Source organism: Galleria mellonella, unplaced genomic scaffold (genome assembly GCF_026898425.1).
Source record: "Galleria mellonella isolate WM207_F2 unplaced genomic scaffold, CSIRO_AGI_GalMel_v1 utg1432, whole genome shotgun sequence".
Taxonomy (NCBI): Eukaryota; Metazoa; Arthropoda; class Insecta; order Lepidoptera; family Pyralidae; genus Galleria; species Galleria mellonella.
Genome location: NW_026441998.1, coordinates 246,321 through 261,840, shown reverse-complemented (window position 1 = coordinate 261,840; position 15,520 = coordinate 246,321). Strand labels below are relative to the sequence as shown.

Genomic DNA, 15,520 nt, shown 5'->3' with positions numbered 1-15,520 from the left:
AGTTCTTGATCTATAATTCCATTTCGTAGTCTATAGTTTCGTGGTTGGAAATGAAAGATAGCCATTTGTCTAATAACCAAACATTAAAATATTTTAAAGTTTAACTCTTAAACAGTGCTAAATATAATCAAGACGCACTCACTATAATATTATATGGTTCGTATATGGTATATTTTTAAACGACTTTGGTTATATTGTTGTTGTCGTCTATGTACGATACTATTGATAAATTTTACGATTGCGTCATGTAAACGTATAGTTATACGACGAAGTTCTAGTCAAAGTGAAAATCGTTATGCTCCAATAAAATAGCAATTTTTCTTTTGTCTTTCATAACCAAAATTATGATTAATTCATAACCGATCTTGTTTATCTTAACCTTTCATTTGACAGAGATAACCTGTTCTTTTTTTATATTGACACCATTATTATATTGTATCCCTATTCCGTAATTATTTAATGTATATAATATATAATGCTATATTATATACTTTATAAAATACTTGGGATTATTTACTATAACATCATTTCAAAGTCTTTTAATTATTAAGGTTATGTTGATGTTTTGGTTTATAAAAGGCATATTTGTAGTTGACAGAATCATATTATCTATTTGTACATTGAGAATTAACAAAGATTATTAAAGAAGTAATCAGTGCAATATAAATTATTTGTGTTAAATTTTCAAAGGCTTGTAAAAATTTAAGTTTTATGATTTATATTAAAATATTTAAGTTAAAAAGAATAATTTAGTGTACATCTTTTGCATGAACTGGAGCTATTCTTAATAAAACAAGTCAGTCTAAATAAAATTATACAAATTTATTAGGAAATTTTTGTTTTAGAGCAATTTTTAATATCAACACCATAATGTATTAAAATTCAAATCTGTAGACTGTTGAATAATTTTTACATTGTTTTTTTTTTTTTTAATAACATAAAATATACTATGAGTATATTTTATGTATAGTAGACCAATATTTATAATGAAACTATTTATTTGGTGTGGTATATTCTATTTGCTGTGTATACCCATGTATCAAATGTTATTCATGTCTGCTCAGTTGTTTAATCATGATTGAGTAAGAAGTATTCAAAGAGTCAAACATATAAACATTTATAAAAAATTTCATATTAGTAGGAAATTAATCAATGACCCCTAATAAATAAATCCCTATAATTTTTCAAATAAACATTGGTATGAAAATAAAGCAAAACTAAAAGTGAAGGTCATTGAGGCTCAAAATAAGTTAAGTGTGGAATTTGTAGGTAGAATAAGAATAAGTAAGTAACAAATTGAAATGCAAAATAGCTTAAGTTAGAGAGGTAATAAATTGATGTTGTCTTAGTTAGAGAGGTTAATGATATAAAATTCACTCACTGTCTCTATAATAGAGATAACTGTGACTATAAAATCGAACTCTAGAATTGAATTGAAATCTTGGATATAAAGGTTTGCTTCGTTCCACTAACAGAGGTGATTCAGTGCCAAAGTGTTGGGACCTCAGCATGAGTTCTAGTTATGTAGGTTTCTCACTTATCTAGGTCCTATTTAACCAAGTTTTACTGTATATATGTCCCAGTCAAACAAAATTATAGATAATTGTATCTACAATTTTATATATGTGACTAGAATAGTGCAGTCTTTTAAAAAAATGCTTCAAACCTCCATGTTATTGGAAACAGGCAACATTTTCCAAATATCTTGTGTGAACTTGTTTATTAGACTATGGTCAGTCAAGCTGAACAAAAACTAAATAGATAAAGGGAATTAGATTTACAAAGCTATCAGAATCGGTAACAAACTCTAGATGAAATTATTATTACTTTTATATTACTAACAATTAGGCAATTAGTTAACCATTCCAGTCATTTCTCATATATATTTTGTTTAAAATATAGCACTTATTTGTTAAACAGTTGCAGTTATGGCCGAGATAATAAAATAACAGAAGATGGATGGCGATGGAGACTTCCTCCACTGGGAGGAAGTGGAAGTGAAAGTAAGTTTTTACACATATATTTAATGTTAATGAGTTGAGGCCAGTTCTGAGAATTGACTGGCACTACCATTGGTCATTTTATAAATTATCTACAAAATTTATTGAATGCAATACTATCTTCAATATTACATGATACATATGTTATATTGACCTGGAAAATTGAAAATGTCTCAATGATTAAGTGAATTATATTCTGACAATAAACTTGAGTATTCCAAACTTCAACTTACATTTTAAAATCAATATATATACATTGTGAGTACAGTAATAATAAATCACTTTTTATCTAAGTTTCAAGTTGAAGAATGCCATTAAATATTATAAAGTCTCAATATAGTTTGCAATTTAAGGTTGTATTGATTATATTTGTTGTATTAAGTATATTAACATATATACTTGTGGTATATTAAAATTGTAACTATCTAATGTTACAGACATAAAAAATATTAAAAAAAATATTGATTTTAGTATTCCTACTAAAACAATAGTAGCCAAAAGAATAATTTTTAGAATTTTTGTCTGTCTATCTATTATTTATTTCTGCATCATACAAAAACTATTGCACCATATTCAATTCAGTTCTAGCAGATGTGTTCCTAAAAGTTGAACTTAAAATTTGGTATTTGTTTTAGTTTGATATGCCATCTAAAAGTGTTCTATTTAATAGATTTTCCTGCTTCTTATGTTGCAAATAAAACCTACTTTTTAGTATGGTAAATATTAAAAAAGTCTTTTTCATATCAATTAACCATATTGTGTTGTATTTTACAGCAAAGCCCTCCACACCAGGTAGTTGAGGGAGAACAAATGTGTGGCCTTGATAATGTGCAATCTGCAAGCTATTCTAATATGGTATTACATAACAATTTTAATTCAAATTTTGATTGATTATAATTATTTATTTAAATTTTTATGCTAATGAAATTCTATGTACATTTAGCAGATTTAATACCAGTCAGTGTTCTCTGCCAGTCAACCATTAGGGAAGTTGAGAAATAAGTAGGCGATGCATTAATGTATTGAGAAAACATAAAGTAATATTTAATATTCTTTTTTATGAAACTTTTTTTTCTAACTTTTATTGAGGCTTCAGTACACCTGGGTGACATAAAGTCACTTAGAATGGCAAACAAGCTGACGGAAAGTGGTAACCATTGCCTGTAAACATGAACAGTACCATGGACATAACAGATTATACTGTTTCATCCATGATACCCCTCATGTATTGTATATATAATTAGATTAAAATAAATATACTTACAAATATACCTTTCTACTCAAGGTTTGCTGGAAGAGAATTCTTACAGAGTTAAGCTCGCCTGTACATCTTTATTTTATATAAATTATAATAATAAAAATTTTGTATACCATAAAGTATAAATAAATAAACACAAGAAAAAACATACATAAATAATTACATAAAATATTACTATAGCAAATAATTAACTGTATTAGAAGAGCAAATAAAATAATCTATATCTCAAACAGAGTAACCATCAAGGTTTTTTTATGGATGAAAATAGAATGGTAACCCTGTCTGTGCTATTGGTACACACTGGTAGGGCACCAGTGAGAGATGATAGGTGAGGATAAAAGCAGGTCAGTTGGTCCATTGTGATGAATTCAAAAAGACTTAATCACAATGGTTTTCAGAGGGAATCGTGTGGTGGTCAACCTGATAAAGTATATTGCTAACAATAGAACTGGTAATCTGCATTACCAACAATCCTTTCCCCCTACCATCAAGGTTACGTATATTGAATATTAAATGTCCTAGAGGGATGCAAATATGTCTGAGATCTATTTCGATACTAATGAAAACCTATTTGTGAAACTAATAAATGTAATCTAATAGATACTGGACTACAATTAATTATTTGTAAAAAATTAAATTTCCTGGTTGATGTAATCATCTTATTATTTTTTTAAAATGATCTCATTAGTTGAAATTTTATTATTTACTAAATTTGAGCATTTTCTGATATTTAGGTAGTACTATTTATATTACCTACATTATATTACCTAATTTCTATGCCTATGTGTATATCTAAATGTCAACAAAATTTAAATATGTATATTTTAATTTTAGACTTCAGAAGAAATGATAGCGAGTATGGATCAAACAGCAGCTGAGAACTTAATGTACTTATCTCAGGATGTTGTAAGCTATACAGAAACAGCGGAACTTGCTGAGGATCCAAATGTGGAGTGTGTCACTGAAGAAGTGATTACTGATGACTGGGTTATATCAGGAGGACAGGAAAGGTATTTTAAAAATAAAAAGTATAGCAGAATGGGTTTTAGCTCTTTGTACTCAGAAATGACACTTGTGATGTGTTGACAAATTGTTTATAGATATAAAAAACTTTGTACCCCAAAAAAAACAGAAGGAACTATCAGAATATTGAATAGTGTAATAGCAGAATTATATGACAAACAGTGTTCTGTGATATTTAAGTTTTTGTTTATGTCTAGAGGTGATGGTCGCTACTTTCCATCAGATCTAAAGATAGTATTTGAGATAATAAAAAAGCTCCTCCAAGAGACATGGGTACAGTAAACATAATTTTTGCATGTTGGTAACAGCTCCATATGCAAAGGATTAAAATATCAATTTTATATTTCAATACCCTTAGGAGTATTATTTTTTTATATTACTGTTCCGATTTTTAACAAAAACACATGATTATGTGAAATAAATTTAATAATTTATTTCAGGGTGGAGGTACCTTTAGAGCATTTAGCAAATCCAGTATTAGATGTAAAAGAAGAAAATGATATTGATGTACCCCTTCCAACTGATCAGGTTAGTGATTTAAATTGTTAGCATTATTGTATAATTTCTTAGATGTCATAAATATTTAAAAAAAACTTGTGTAGCATGGTCCCAGTTCTCTCTAGTTATTTAACACAAATAGTTGTAAATAAGCTAAACACATCTCTTGCTTTATCCATTTTTGTCACTATTGGTTCCAAAAACTGTTCACTTCTACCTCAGGCGGTACATATTATCTGTTCATTGTTTTAATTATTACTGGATCTAAAATAATATTATAAAGAGGAAGGTTTGTAAAGGATAAATTTAAAAAACATTAACGATTTAAAAATTCTTTCACATATAGAAATCTACATTGTTAATGATTAACAAAAGCTACTTTATTTACAAAAGAATCAAGAGATCTCTACAATAATCACAACCCGTACTAAGTCAGCTAATCGCTATTAATTAATAAAGAACCAAAGTTTTCAATTTAGTAAAGCATATTTGTATATTATTTTGAAAGTTAAGATTTACAGCTTAGTCAGTTTTGTGGATGGAAATCGAATGACGTTGATGGTGGTAGTGGTATTAGTGGGGGTGAGGATCAGGGCCGGTCTTAGTCTATCTGGCGTTCCTGGGCAAATTTTATTGGTGAGGTACCGTATTTGCCCTGACGACGAAGAAAACAGATTGCTAAAGATCCACTATTCATTTCAAAATACAGACGTCGAATTTAATGCGGTCCTGATCATATAGTCCTTAGACTGATAATGATGGAGTGAAATCAGTTACTCAACTTGACGAGTTCACTAGGAATTAAACATGATTGTTTCCAGGGAAGACCACGGTCACTGGTTCTCGTCATTTATAATCAAATTTCCCCAGTCAAAGGGCATCGTCATACTAACTATCGTTATCTCTTGAGTACGGTTAAAGAGTTTCAAGAATTGTTTCCACCAGGACGAGTACACGGCGATGCGACCGTGGCCGTGCGACTTCTGCTCCCGGCGGTTTCGCAAGAAAGCGGCGCTCATGAACCACATGGTCGCGCATCAGAACGACCGGCCGCACGCTTGCAACCTCTGCGGCGTGCGATATGTTAGGAAGTGCGACCTCATGAACCACCTCAAGGTCCATGCCTTCGTACCTGACGATCATGATCAGGACTCCCTCCACTATGGTTAGTTACATTCCTTAGTAGTTTATTTTTTTTTTATTACATTTGTTTTTTTTTTTAATATTTGTACCGCAGTAGGATTGAAAAACGAAACATTTTACGGCTAAATATATGTGAGATGTATGTTCAGTAGTGGACAATGGATGATGATGATTTAATCAATTTAATCCTATCCCGTGGGTGTCGTAAGAGGCGACTAAGCGAGGGCGAGAGATGGGCAGCAGTGTCCCTGTTAAAACATCTCTAAAAGCCTAACTGCTGTTGCCAACCCACCTGCCAAGCGTGGCAACTTTTGGTAAAACTCCCCTTATGGGGGAGGATGTCCAGCAGACGTCTAAAATAATAATAAAATATTTTTTTTATTCTACTTGAAAATCAATTGTTAATATTCAATTTTTATTTCAGATGATTTATTAGATAGTGATCAAATTGTCAAACCAAAGAAGAAGAGAGGTAGACGGAAAAAGAATCCAGAACCAGTAGAGGTAATTATCGTAACAGTAACTGTACTTTAATTTTTATCTATTTATTTGGACTATGAACAATCTTGTATAGTCTAATATTTTGAAGCGACTCAAAAGAGACGTAATCTTTATACTTTTTTTATGGATATTACTTATTATGTTGGTTAATTCTGTCCATATTTTTATTATTTTTGCAATTGATAATGTTAAACTCTCGCTTTATATTAAACAATTTGGGTCTATGCTATACATTCAGCACTTCTTTATTATATTTATATGTGTTATTTTTTAAACATCTATCACGATAGTTTCTAATTTTCAAATTTTTTGATGCTAATTCTAAATGTGCATATGTTCAGCGAAATGTCCATATGTCGGGTGTTATCTTGAGCACAAAGGTAACAGATGATAATATTTCTAACTACTTTTTCAGGGATTATAGTTGGGAGTGTAATTTTCTATTATAAAAGAGCTATGCCGAATTAAACAAAAACTATTCTGTACAACAGAATGGCATGTGGGAGAACATGACGTCCGCGCGAACGCAGCAGTGGTCGCGGCGCGCGCGATCGCCAGCGGCGCGGCCAAGGTCGCCGCCGCCGTCGTCGCCCCCCGCGCCGCCTACGCCGCCGCCGCCGCCTTCCCCACCGCCGCCTCCCTCCGACCCCTCGCGCCCTTTCGTCTGTCGCCACTGCGGTGTCGGCTTCGCCAGAGAAAAAGCCCTTCAGTCGCATGCTCGGGTAATTATTTACATATTTAACATTTTGGTGTACAGTCTACAATGATGTATTATACTATATTTTTAAAATCAAATATAGACTTTAAATTAACAGTAACTTACATGATTCCTAAATATATTATAAATTTAAATGCATTATTAATCCAACAGTTTGAATAAAAACGATTTAGGTTCTAGTAAATTTTGTAATGTGTGAATAAAAATGCAACATGATGTGCCAACTTAGTCTATGTCTAACGCGTGCACATTGAGTGTTTTTTTTTTTTTACAATTATTTGCACAGATTAGATAACGTGTTTTTTTTTTTTTAATTTGTTACTAATTTTTTTTTTTTTCACTTTAAATCTGCAGTCAGTCAGACAGTACGAGTATAATTCGACAAGATGATTTGTTGTTTGTCTCGTTTGTGGTTGTATTTTTGTACTGTGTCTCACCTTGTTTTATATGGTCGGCCTGTTGGTTTCGTATAACGAGTAAATGCGGCGGGTGCGGTTGCAGGTGCACGGCGGCGACTCGCCGGTGGAGTGCGGGTCGTGCGGCGAGCTGTGCTGGTCGCGCGAGGCGCTGGCGGCGCACGCGGCGCAGCGCCACCCGCACCTGCCGCGCGCGCGGCCCGCGCCCGACCCCGACCCAGACCCCGCCTACGACGACCACGACTCCGGTATGCTGCCGCTCTCGCACTCGCTCTCTGCCTACCACGTTACCCACACGGGATCATTAGCGGGACTTGTCGAATACTGCACTCCCTGCCGCCCTCTGCGATCCGATCTCACACAATTCTTGACTCCTTGCACTGTGGTTTTGTATGAAATGTCTAAGATGTGATACTATTAAACATAGTTTAATAAGTTACAGTCAATAATAATAATTATTCCATTAGTAATTTTAGTTAAGCTTTGTATCACAAAAAATGAACCTGTACACTTTTTGGTCCTTCGGGCCAGATTATATTGATAATTTTAATTATCTAACTCAAATGTGAGAGTTTAAAACCTGATTTACATGACCTAAAGTAACAAAATTTTGATAATAAAATAAGGGCAAATAATAATCTTTTTATCCACCAGATAAAGATGAACACTTTTGTCCATTGTTGTCGAGATCACAGTTGCACTAAATTCCATATTCCTCTATTCCTCCAAAATATTACAATAGTAAACTTATTATAAATATAAACAATTACAATAAATAATCACAATGAGAAAACAATGGGTGACCTTATAGCTAAAAACGATCTCTTCCAGGCAACCTTTGGATGGAGAGGAGTAATTATAAACAGTTTTATCGGAGGCACGATGAAATTCTATTATCTATATATACACATACTAGACACTGCACAATTTAGTCCCAGACTAAGTAGAGCTAAAAGGCGAAGCAAAGGTATTCATGCGGACTGTACAAAATTTGACGAACAATAATAGTACATTACTGCAGCGGCCAGCAACTGAGGCATTGATGGACGAACGTGCAAATGTGGGCCGAGGCACACATACGTGAGTCCATCAATGCCTAGTTATGGCCAAGGCTTGTATAGTACTATTCTCAAACAATGCGCGGAAATCAAAAACACAATTTTACTTTTTAAGTTCAATGACGAATAACGAACAATAATAGTTTTTCAAGCACCATAATATTCCTTTGTTTTTTTTTTTTTTTTTTTTTCAATAAAAGCTTATTATTTGCAAGCCAGTTCGAAATTTAAATAAAACCTTTTATTAGTTACCTCCTTGGTAGCCATGTTTCAAAGTAAAAGGTCATTCCATTTTTAAATTACAGGACAGATATGAGTTTACATAGTAATTTATCTGGCCGCAAAACACGACAGATATGGATTTTCATACAACTTTTGCCGGCCGCTGCCGGCATGTATCTGGCCAGTACGGCAATTTTGATTTATCTCGAAGAAGGTTCTTAAAATAATGCTCACATTTCTAAGCATGTTTGAGAAAATTATAGTTTTGTTTGTATTATGCGTTTTGCAGATGACGATATGGATTTCCAACTATCGCCCCCGCTGGCTAGCAGCGCGGAGCGGCCGACATACGACACGGTCCGTGGACCGGAGCTGTTTTGCCAGGATTGCGGGGTGGCCTTCCAGCGCGCGGACCTGCTGCGACGACACGTCGCTGCTGCCCACAGGTACTACACCCGCAACACCCGACTAGACAGTTTCGTAATAGTCTAATTTAGGTTTCTTTAATGTCTCTTGCATTAATTTTCTTATCTTTATTCTAGACATTTGAAGTAAAATAAAACAATTTTAAACAACTATATTAATATATAGGCTATAGTGATAGATTTAGATGTATTTATGATAGCTTTACTAGTAAATTGCATAGATTTTTGACTAGGAATTATTTGTTTTATATTGAGCACATTTATTTTATATTACAATATTCACTATATTATATGTTGTATGCACGTTTGCCTCACGTATGTGCGTGCCTGATTTAAATAATCCTATATTCTTGGGTTATTTATCTGAGGCAAGCATTGTCAAATTTTGTATATTGTTTCTATTGGTAAAAATCTGTAAGTGACTTCATTGTTGTTATCTTGTAGTTTTTTTTTTTTGTAAATAAGTCTTAGTTTTTTGATTAATTAATAAATTGATTATAAATAAATAAATATATTGACTAATTTAAAATTATATTATTGCCACATTTATAATGACCTCCGTGGTGCAGCCGCGGGCACATTGTTTTGCGTCCTGGACGAATCAATTTCGGAAACAACTTTTTTTGAATTGGTTCTAGTCTTAGTATTTTAGATTACGCCTTCAGATGTTTGTTGTCTGATCTTTATAACAGGGTAGACCACGCGAATGGTGTGATTGTGTGGCATTGATGATATTGAAAATGTATTTGTTCCGCTAGCTACAAGCGGCACGACAGCTCGAGCAGTACGTGGGCGGAGCACACGTGCGACGTGTGCGGGGAGAGCTGCACGGACGCGCTGCAGCTGCTGGCGCACGCCGAGCGACACGCCGAGCGGCCGCGCGCCTCGCACGCCGCCTCCAGGTATGATGCTGATGGGGCACCAGTGACAATGAAAGGGCAGGGCAGACGCCGGACGTTTTACAAACAATAGTTTTTTTACAAAAACTTTTTTTAGTATTTTAATAAATATGCAATTCAAAATTTTTATTCTCATTTCCAGATTAAAAAAGATGAATCGTGGTAGAAATAATACGTCGACATCCAATAATTCAAGACAGTTTCCCTGTAGAGAGTGTGGTAAGTGTTATAAAGTTATGTTATTAAATTGATACTTAACAAATTTCAATTCATTAGTAACATTAAACAAGGTAAAAATATCCATCACAGGCAAAATGTTAAGTTAATGTTTACAATTCTGTACAGTGTGATAATTTTTAAAGATGAATGTATATTATTTTTTAATATCAAAATATACATTGTAGTAATGAATTTGTAGGAAAAGTGTTCGGATCGCGAAGTTCACAACAAATCCACGTACGGATCCACACTGGCGAGCGGCCATACGCATGTAGATTTTGCTGGAAGGCATTTGCGGACGGCGGTACCCTTCGCAAACACGAAAGAATACATACAGGTCAGTGTTAAGCTCATAATATTTTGTTTTTAATGGTCTTAAAAAAAGAAGAAGGGTCTTAATTCCGTTTTTTTTTTTGTTTGTTACTTCATATCTTTTTCAGTTGTAAAACGATTTAAGATTTTCTTTATCTGACAGAATATACTTTCAGATTGGTCTTAATGGAAATTTTATTAAAATCTATTCAGTAGTTCAGTTTCAACAAACAGTTGGCTTTTTTATGCAACTTACAATGGCAAGCAAGCCCACCTGATGGAAAGTGGTAATCGTCACATATAGACATGAACAGTCTACTATGGATATAACAGAGTATATTGTTTCGCCTATGATACCTCCTATGCATTCCATTCCTGAAAACTAAATTAGCCGTTGCGACAATATTTAAATTCATGCCCATGTTATTACTCCTTTTCTTTTTCATTTAAGAATTTCTTCTTGTCGGTGCAACTAATTCATGCATCCTCTTCCAGCCAGCTCTATCCCAGGCCATATGCTTGATCTCCCTATATGACATGACACCTAGTGTTTCTTTTATCTGTCCCATGTAGTTATTCCTCGATTGTCCCCTTCCTCTTTTGCCCTCTAGTTTTCCTTCTACTATTCTCTGTAAAAGATCGTCATGTCGTATAAGGTGGCTTAACATTTTACCTCTTCTATTTTCTATTGTTTTTATTAAAGTTTCTATTATAAGTCTTAAAAATTATATCCACAAACGATCGACTTACAGAACTAACCTACTTCAGCACCCTGCCTTACTCACGCAGTATGCGTATTAAATAATATTATAAAGATCATTGATATTTTAAGTAGTAGCCTGCCAATGATAGTGGTTCAGAACGTTCAACGGCCCAAATGAGAGGCTAAGCGCGGAAAATAGAGTCCTATTCACATTTCACACACATATTTCAGTGGTTCAGAAATATCTGGAGTCGGGTAAAAACACTTTTATTATAATTTTGTATGTTAGCACACTAGGTTTATAACATTGATTTGGCTTTTGCTGTCATAATGTTGTAAATATTTTTAATAAATATAATTAATAAATAGATAAATAAATAGATTTCCGCTGTGTTGCAGGCGAGAAGCCGTACGCATGCGCCGTGTGTCCGCGCGCGTTCAACCAGCGCGTGGTGTTGCTCTGCGCGCTTCCTGATGCCATTAAGAGACTACCGACTAAACCGTCTTTCAAAAAAAGCGTTAACGCACATCCGAGCAGTAAGTACTTTATATTATTCTCAATTTCGTGTATAATATAGTATATGTCATATATGTGTCGTATATTTGTTATTTATATATATTTATTCGTTTATATATGTAATTTTAGTACTGTATATTAATAATTAGTAGTACGGCGCCCGACCGCCGCGCTAACGGTTTGTACTCAGTCAATCTGTACATTATCTAATGTTTTTCTGTTATAATAATGTTTTTTTTTTTTTATTTACAGGTGGACCTGCATATTGCTGTGTGGTATGTGAAAAAACACTACATTCCAGTGCAGAACTAGTCCAGCATTTAATACAGCATTGTGATGCTAACACAGCTCTTAAAAGGCAACCTCAGGTGAGTGCCAACACTGGACCTTAGATTACTTACATACATACATACGTAGATACATTAACAATTGTACTTAAAATTGTAAGCCACAAACAGCACATCACATCTCATTGATTTGGCTAATTAAACAAAACCAAAAAACAGTGGAGACTATTGAAGAAGTTATCTACATGTACTACGGTTAAAAACTTTGTTCATATTGTAAAATTAATAGCAGAATGTAACTACCTAAAAGAGATTGATTTTCGGTTAGGCGAATTAGGAAACAAACTTTTCTCTAATGACTCGTCTGTATATAACATGTATGTACACACAGATATGAATCGCTATAGTAAAGTTTCTTTCTAAATTATATTTATATATATACTCCCAGAAGACTTATTAGTTATAAAAATAAATATATATATTTAACGGAACAAACTTTGTATCCTCAGTTTGGTCCGCGTAAATACAAACGTCGACGGAAAGTGAAAACGGAATCGCCGGCGCGGCGATCGTGGGGCCGCGCGTCACGCTCAGCGAGCGGCTCGCCGTCCCCCGCGGCCGCGTCGCCGCCCCCGCCCGCCTCGCCCTCCCCGCCGCGCCGCACCCCCTCTCCCGCCGCCTCCACAGCCTCGCCGCCGCTCGCCGCGCGCCGCCGCCGCCGCCGCCGGCAACCAGAACCGCCGCCGCGCCCGCGTATGATACACACGGAGGAACCGCGCCCTAGGACTAAGCAGGTCAGTTTTAAGCTTCATATTCAACGTATATTGGGTCCCGTGAATCTTGCATACTGAAAAGACGTCGGACGTTTTTTAAGCCATGGTCTTAGTAATTTTTTTTTATGAAGGACTTTTAGATTTTTTATCTTGGATGGCTGCATATTTTTTCCGTTTCGGATTTCTTAAACTTGAGACTCTTTAACTTGAGAGACTTTGTCAAGACAAAGGAAAGATTGTGGCTTTAAAACAATTTACATTATGATAATAATTCCTTTTTGTAGAATAAGATTATCAGTGTCTTTTGAATTTACTATTTCTGAAATGTTCCAAAAATAAACTGGACGAATGGTGTTAAATTATGTTGGTCTTTTTAAGAATTAATTAATGATTTCAACAAGTAGCATTGTTGCATACCATGTCCATGGTACTACTTATGTCTATAGGCGACGGTTACCACTATCCATTGTGGCCCGTTATATATATATATATATATATATATATATATATATATATATATAAACACTGATTTTTCATCTAAATGTTGTCATGTCAACACAGATTCGAACGAGGCGGCCTCCACGACACCCCGCGGACGACTTGCGAGCCATTCGGCCCCAGTCTCCCCCCCGCAGCACGCCATCCCCTCCCACTCCGCCTTCACCGACGGTGGAGGAGCCGGAGCCGGGTGGTCCGTACAAATGCGAGATGTGCTCTTTAGAGTTCCCTCGGCGGGACGCCTTGCTGCTACATGTGCCGATACACATATGACGATCGTCACGACGTCGCCGCTAGCCCCATGTAGAAGCGGCAACGGCTCGATAGAATATCAACAAATCGTTCTGCTCCTCAGTAACGATATGTGATGATCTGTCAGTGAAAAATATGGTCAGACATCATTCTTAAAACATTATCAAAGCTTAGCTGTGGTTGTTAATCCGTCTGACAAGCGAGGCAATTACTAGTAAAACCCCCTCCTTATGGGGAGGCCCAGTGGACAGTTAACGACTGATATGATGATATTCATTTTCAGTAATGCTTGGGTTACTGCACTCTGAATGTCTATATATATTCTGTTTATTTATCCTTACCGTGTTTAGTAAAATGATGATATATTTTTTTTTCTAATTAATAATTTAAAAATGAAATAGTAGTAGTACACGATCAATGTAACCTCCTGCGGCCCGGTCTCAAAGAGTCGGATGTGCCGACAAAGACTGTCCTAATATTAGAACAAATAATTTAGTCCTGAACGGCCAGTCCAAAAATTGTTCTATTCTGGTAACCACAACTGATATAGGTGTAATATTTTAGGGATAATTTAATATTGATTTAGGCTTGCCCGATAGAAAAAAAAAGACTGCAAAATAGTTTGTTCTATATTTATTACATTGGGATGCTACATATAACCTAAACTCCCATAGAAAACGGAAATATAAACAAGAAATATAACAAATAATCGACGGAATCATACTGTCAATGACATTACAGTACTGTAATTATGTATTTGTATATTTAGTCAACATAATTGACCCGATTGATTTGTGAAAATGAATAAGAACCTAAAAATTTCGAAAATTCAAAATAAACCAAACAAATAGTAATCTAAAACCACCACTTTCGTCATTAAATTTATCACTTTAATAATTTTTTAAAATTTCAAAAATTCAAAAACTACGAAACATGCATTTTTAAACTATCTTCCCTAAAAATAATATTAGCTCTGTCTTTATTTATGGCTTTAGTAATAAATTTAACATTGTACTGAGATCAAAATTTTAATCACTACACTTAGATAATATTAATCATTATATATATATATATATATATATATATATATATATATATATATATATATATATATATATATATATATATATATATATATATATATATATATATATATATATATATATATATATATATATATATCTGTCTGCTAAATCTACTCCTTCCTGGGGGAATGGAATGTTAGTAATAGGAAGGTTAGTGCCCATTGCTATCAATCATCAGGTCGACCCTCACGCGGTTCCCCCTGGAAACCATCGTCACTAATTTATCATTGAATTCGTCACGATGAACTAACTGACCTGCCTTTTCATCCTCACCATTCATCCCTCACTGGGGCCCCGCCAGTGTATACCAATAGCACAGGCGGGATTACCATACTGTTATCATCCATAAAGAAAATCTATCCCTCCCACGTAATTATTAGCCTGCTATGAATTGAGAAAAATAGCAACTGATTACTTTTTTCTAATTATATTTGCATAAGAAAAAAGAAGGCAACCATATGATTTACAGTTTTTATTTTATCATTCCTTCTATGTAATACCTTGTTATTAGGACTAAACGACATCGAATATCCGACGTGGCGCGTAATACAAACGCAGCAGATGACGGTGTAGTATTAGTACAGTGGGCGTTGACCCCAAATCGCTATTTTAGAAATTAGGATTTTACAGAAAAATATTTTGTTCTAGTATTAGGACTTCTGACCTCAGGAGGTTAAACAAATAATTTTATTCTAGTAATATCTTGTTTTGAG

The 15,520-nt window shown here is 34.4% G+C and overlaps 1 protein-coding gene across 1 annotated transcript; it reads left to right on the top strand.

The window, feature by feature from the left end:
• Positions 1 to 9: 9 nt before the first annotated feature.
• On the top strand, positions 10 to 14,146 carry LOC113514922 (zinc finger protein 358-like). Its single transcript, XM_052891697.1, has 18 exons — positions 10 to 156; positions 1,921 to 2,003; positions 2,775 to 2,855; positions 4,093 to 4,268; positions 4,722 to 4,809; positions 5,725 to 5,944; positions 6,347 to 6,426; positions 6,915 to 7,145; positions 7,643 to 7,805; positions 9,127 to 9,283; positions 10,021 to 10,164; positions 10,304 to 10,380; positions 10,580 to 10,717; positions 11,795 to 11,861; positions 12,062 to 12,090; positions 12,165 to 12,280; positions 12,709 to 12,993; positions 13,534 to 14,146. The coding sequence occupies exons 2-18, from the start codon at positions 1,956 to 1,958 to the stop codon at positions 13,741 to 13,743; spliced, it is 2,310 nt and encodes a 769-aa protein (XP_052747657.1). The 5' UTR covers positions 10 to 156; positions 1,921 to 1,955; the 3' UTR covers positions 13,744 to 14,146.
• Positions 14,147 to 15,520: the final 1,374 nt, after the last annotated feature.

Coding starts and splice junctions, on each gene's coding strand:
- LOC113514922 (XM_052891697.1), top strand. CDS start 1,956: ATGGATGGCGATGGAGACTTCCTCCACTGGGAGGAAGTGGAAGTGAAA. Junction 10,165..10,303: donor GCCTCGCACGCCGCCTCCAG/GTATGATGCTGA, acceptor TCTCATTTCCAG/ATTAAAAAAGATGAATCGTG. Junction 11,862..12,061: donor CGCGTGGTGTTGCTCTGCGC/GCTTCCTGATGC, acceptor ATTAATAATTAG/TAGTACGGCGCCCGACCGCC.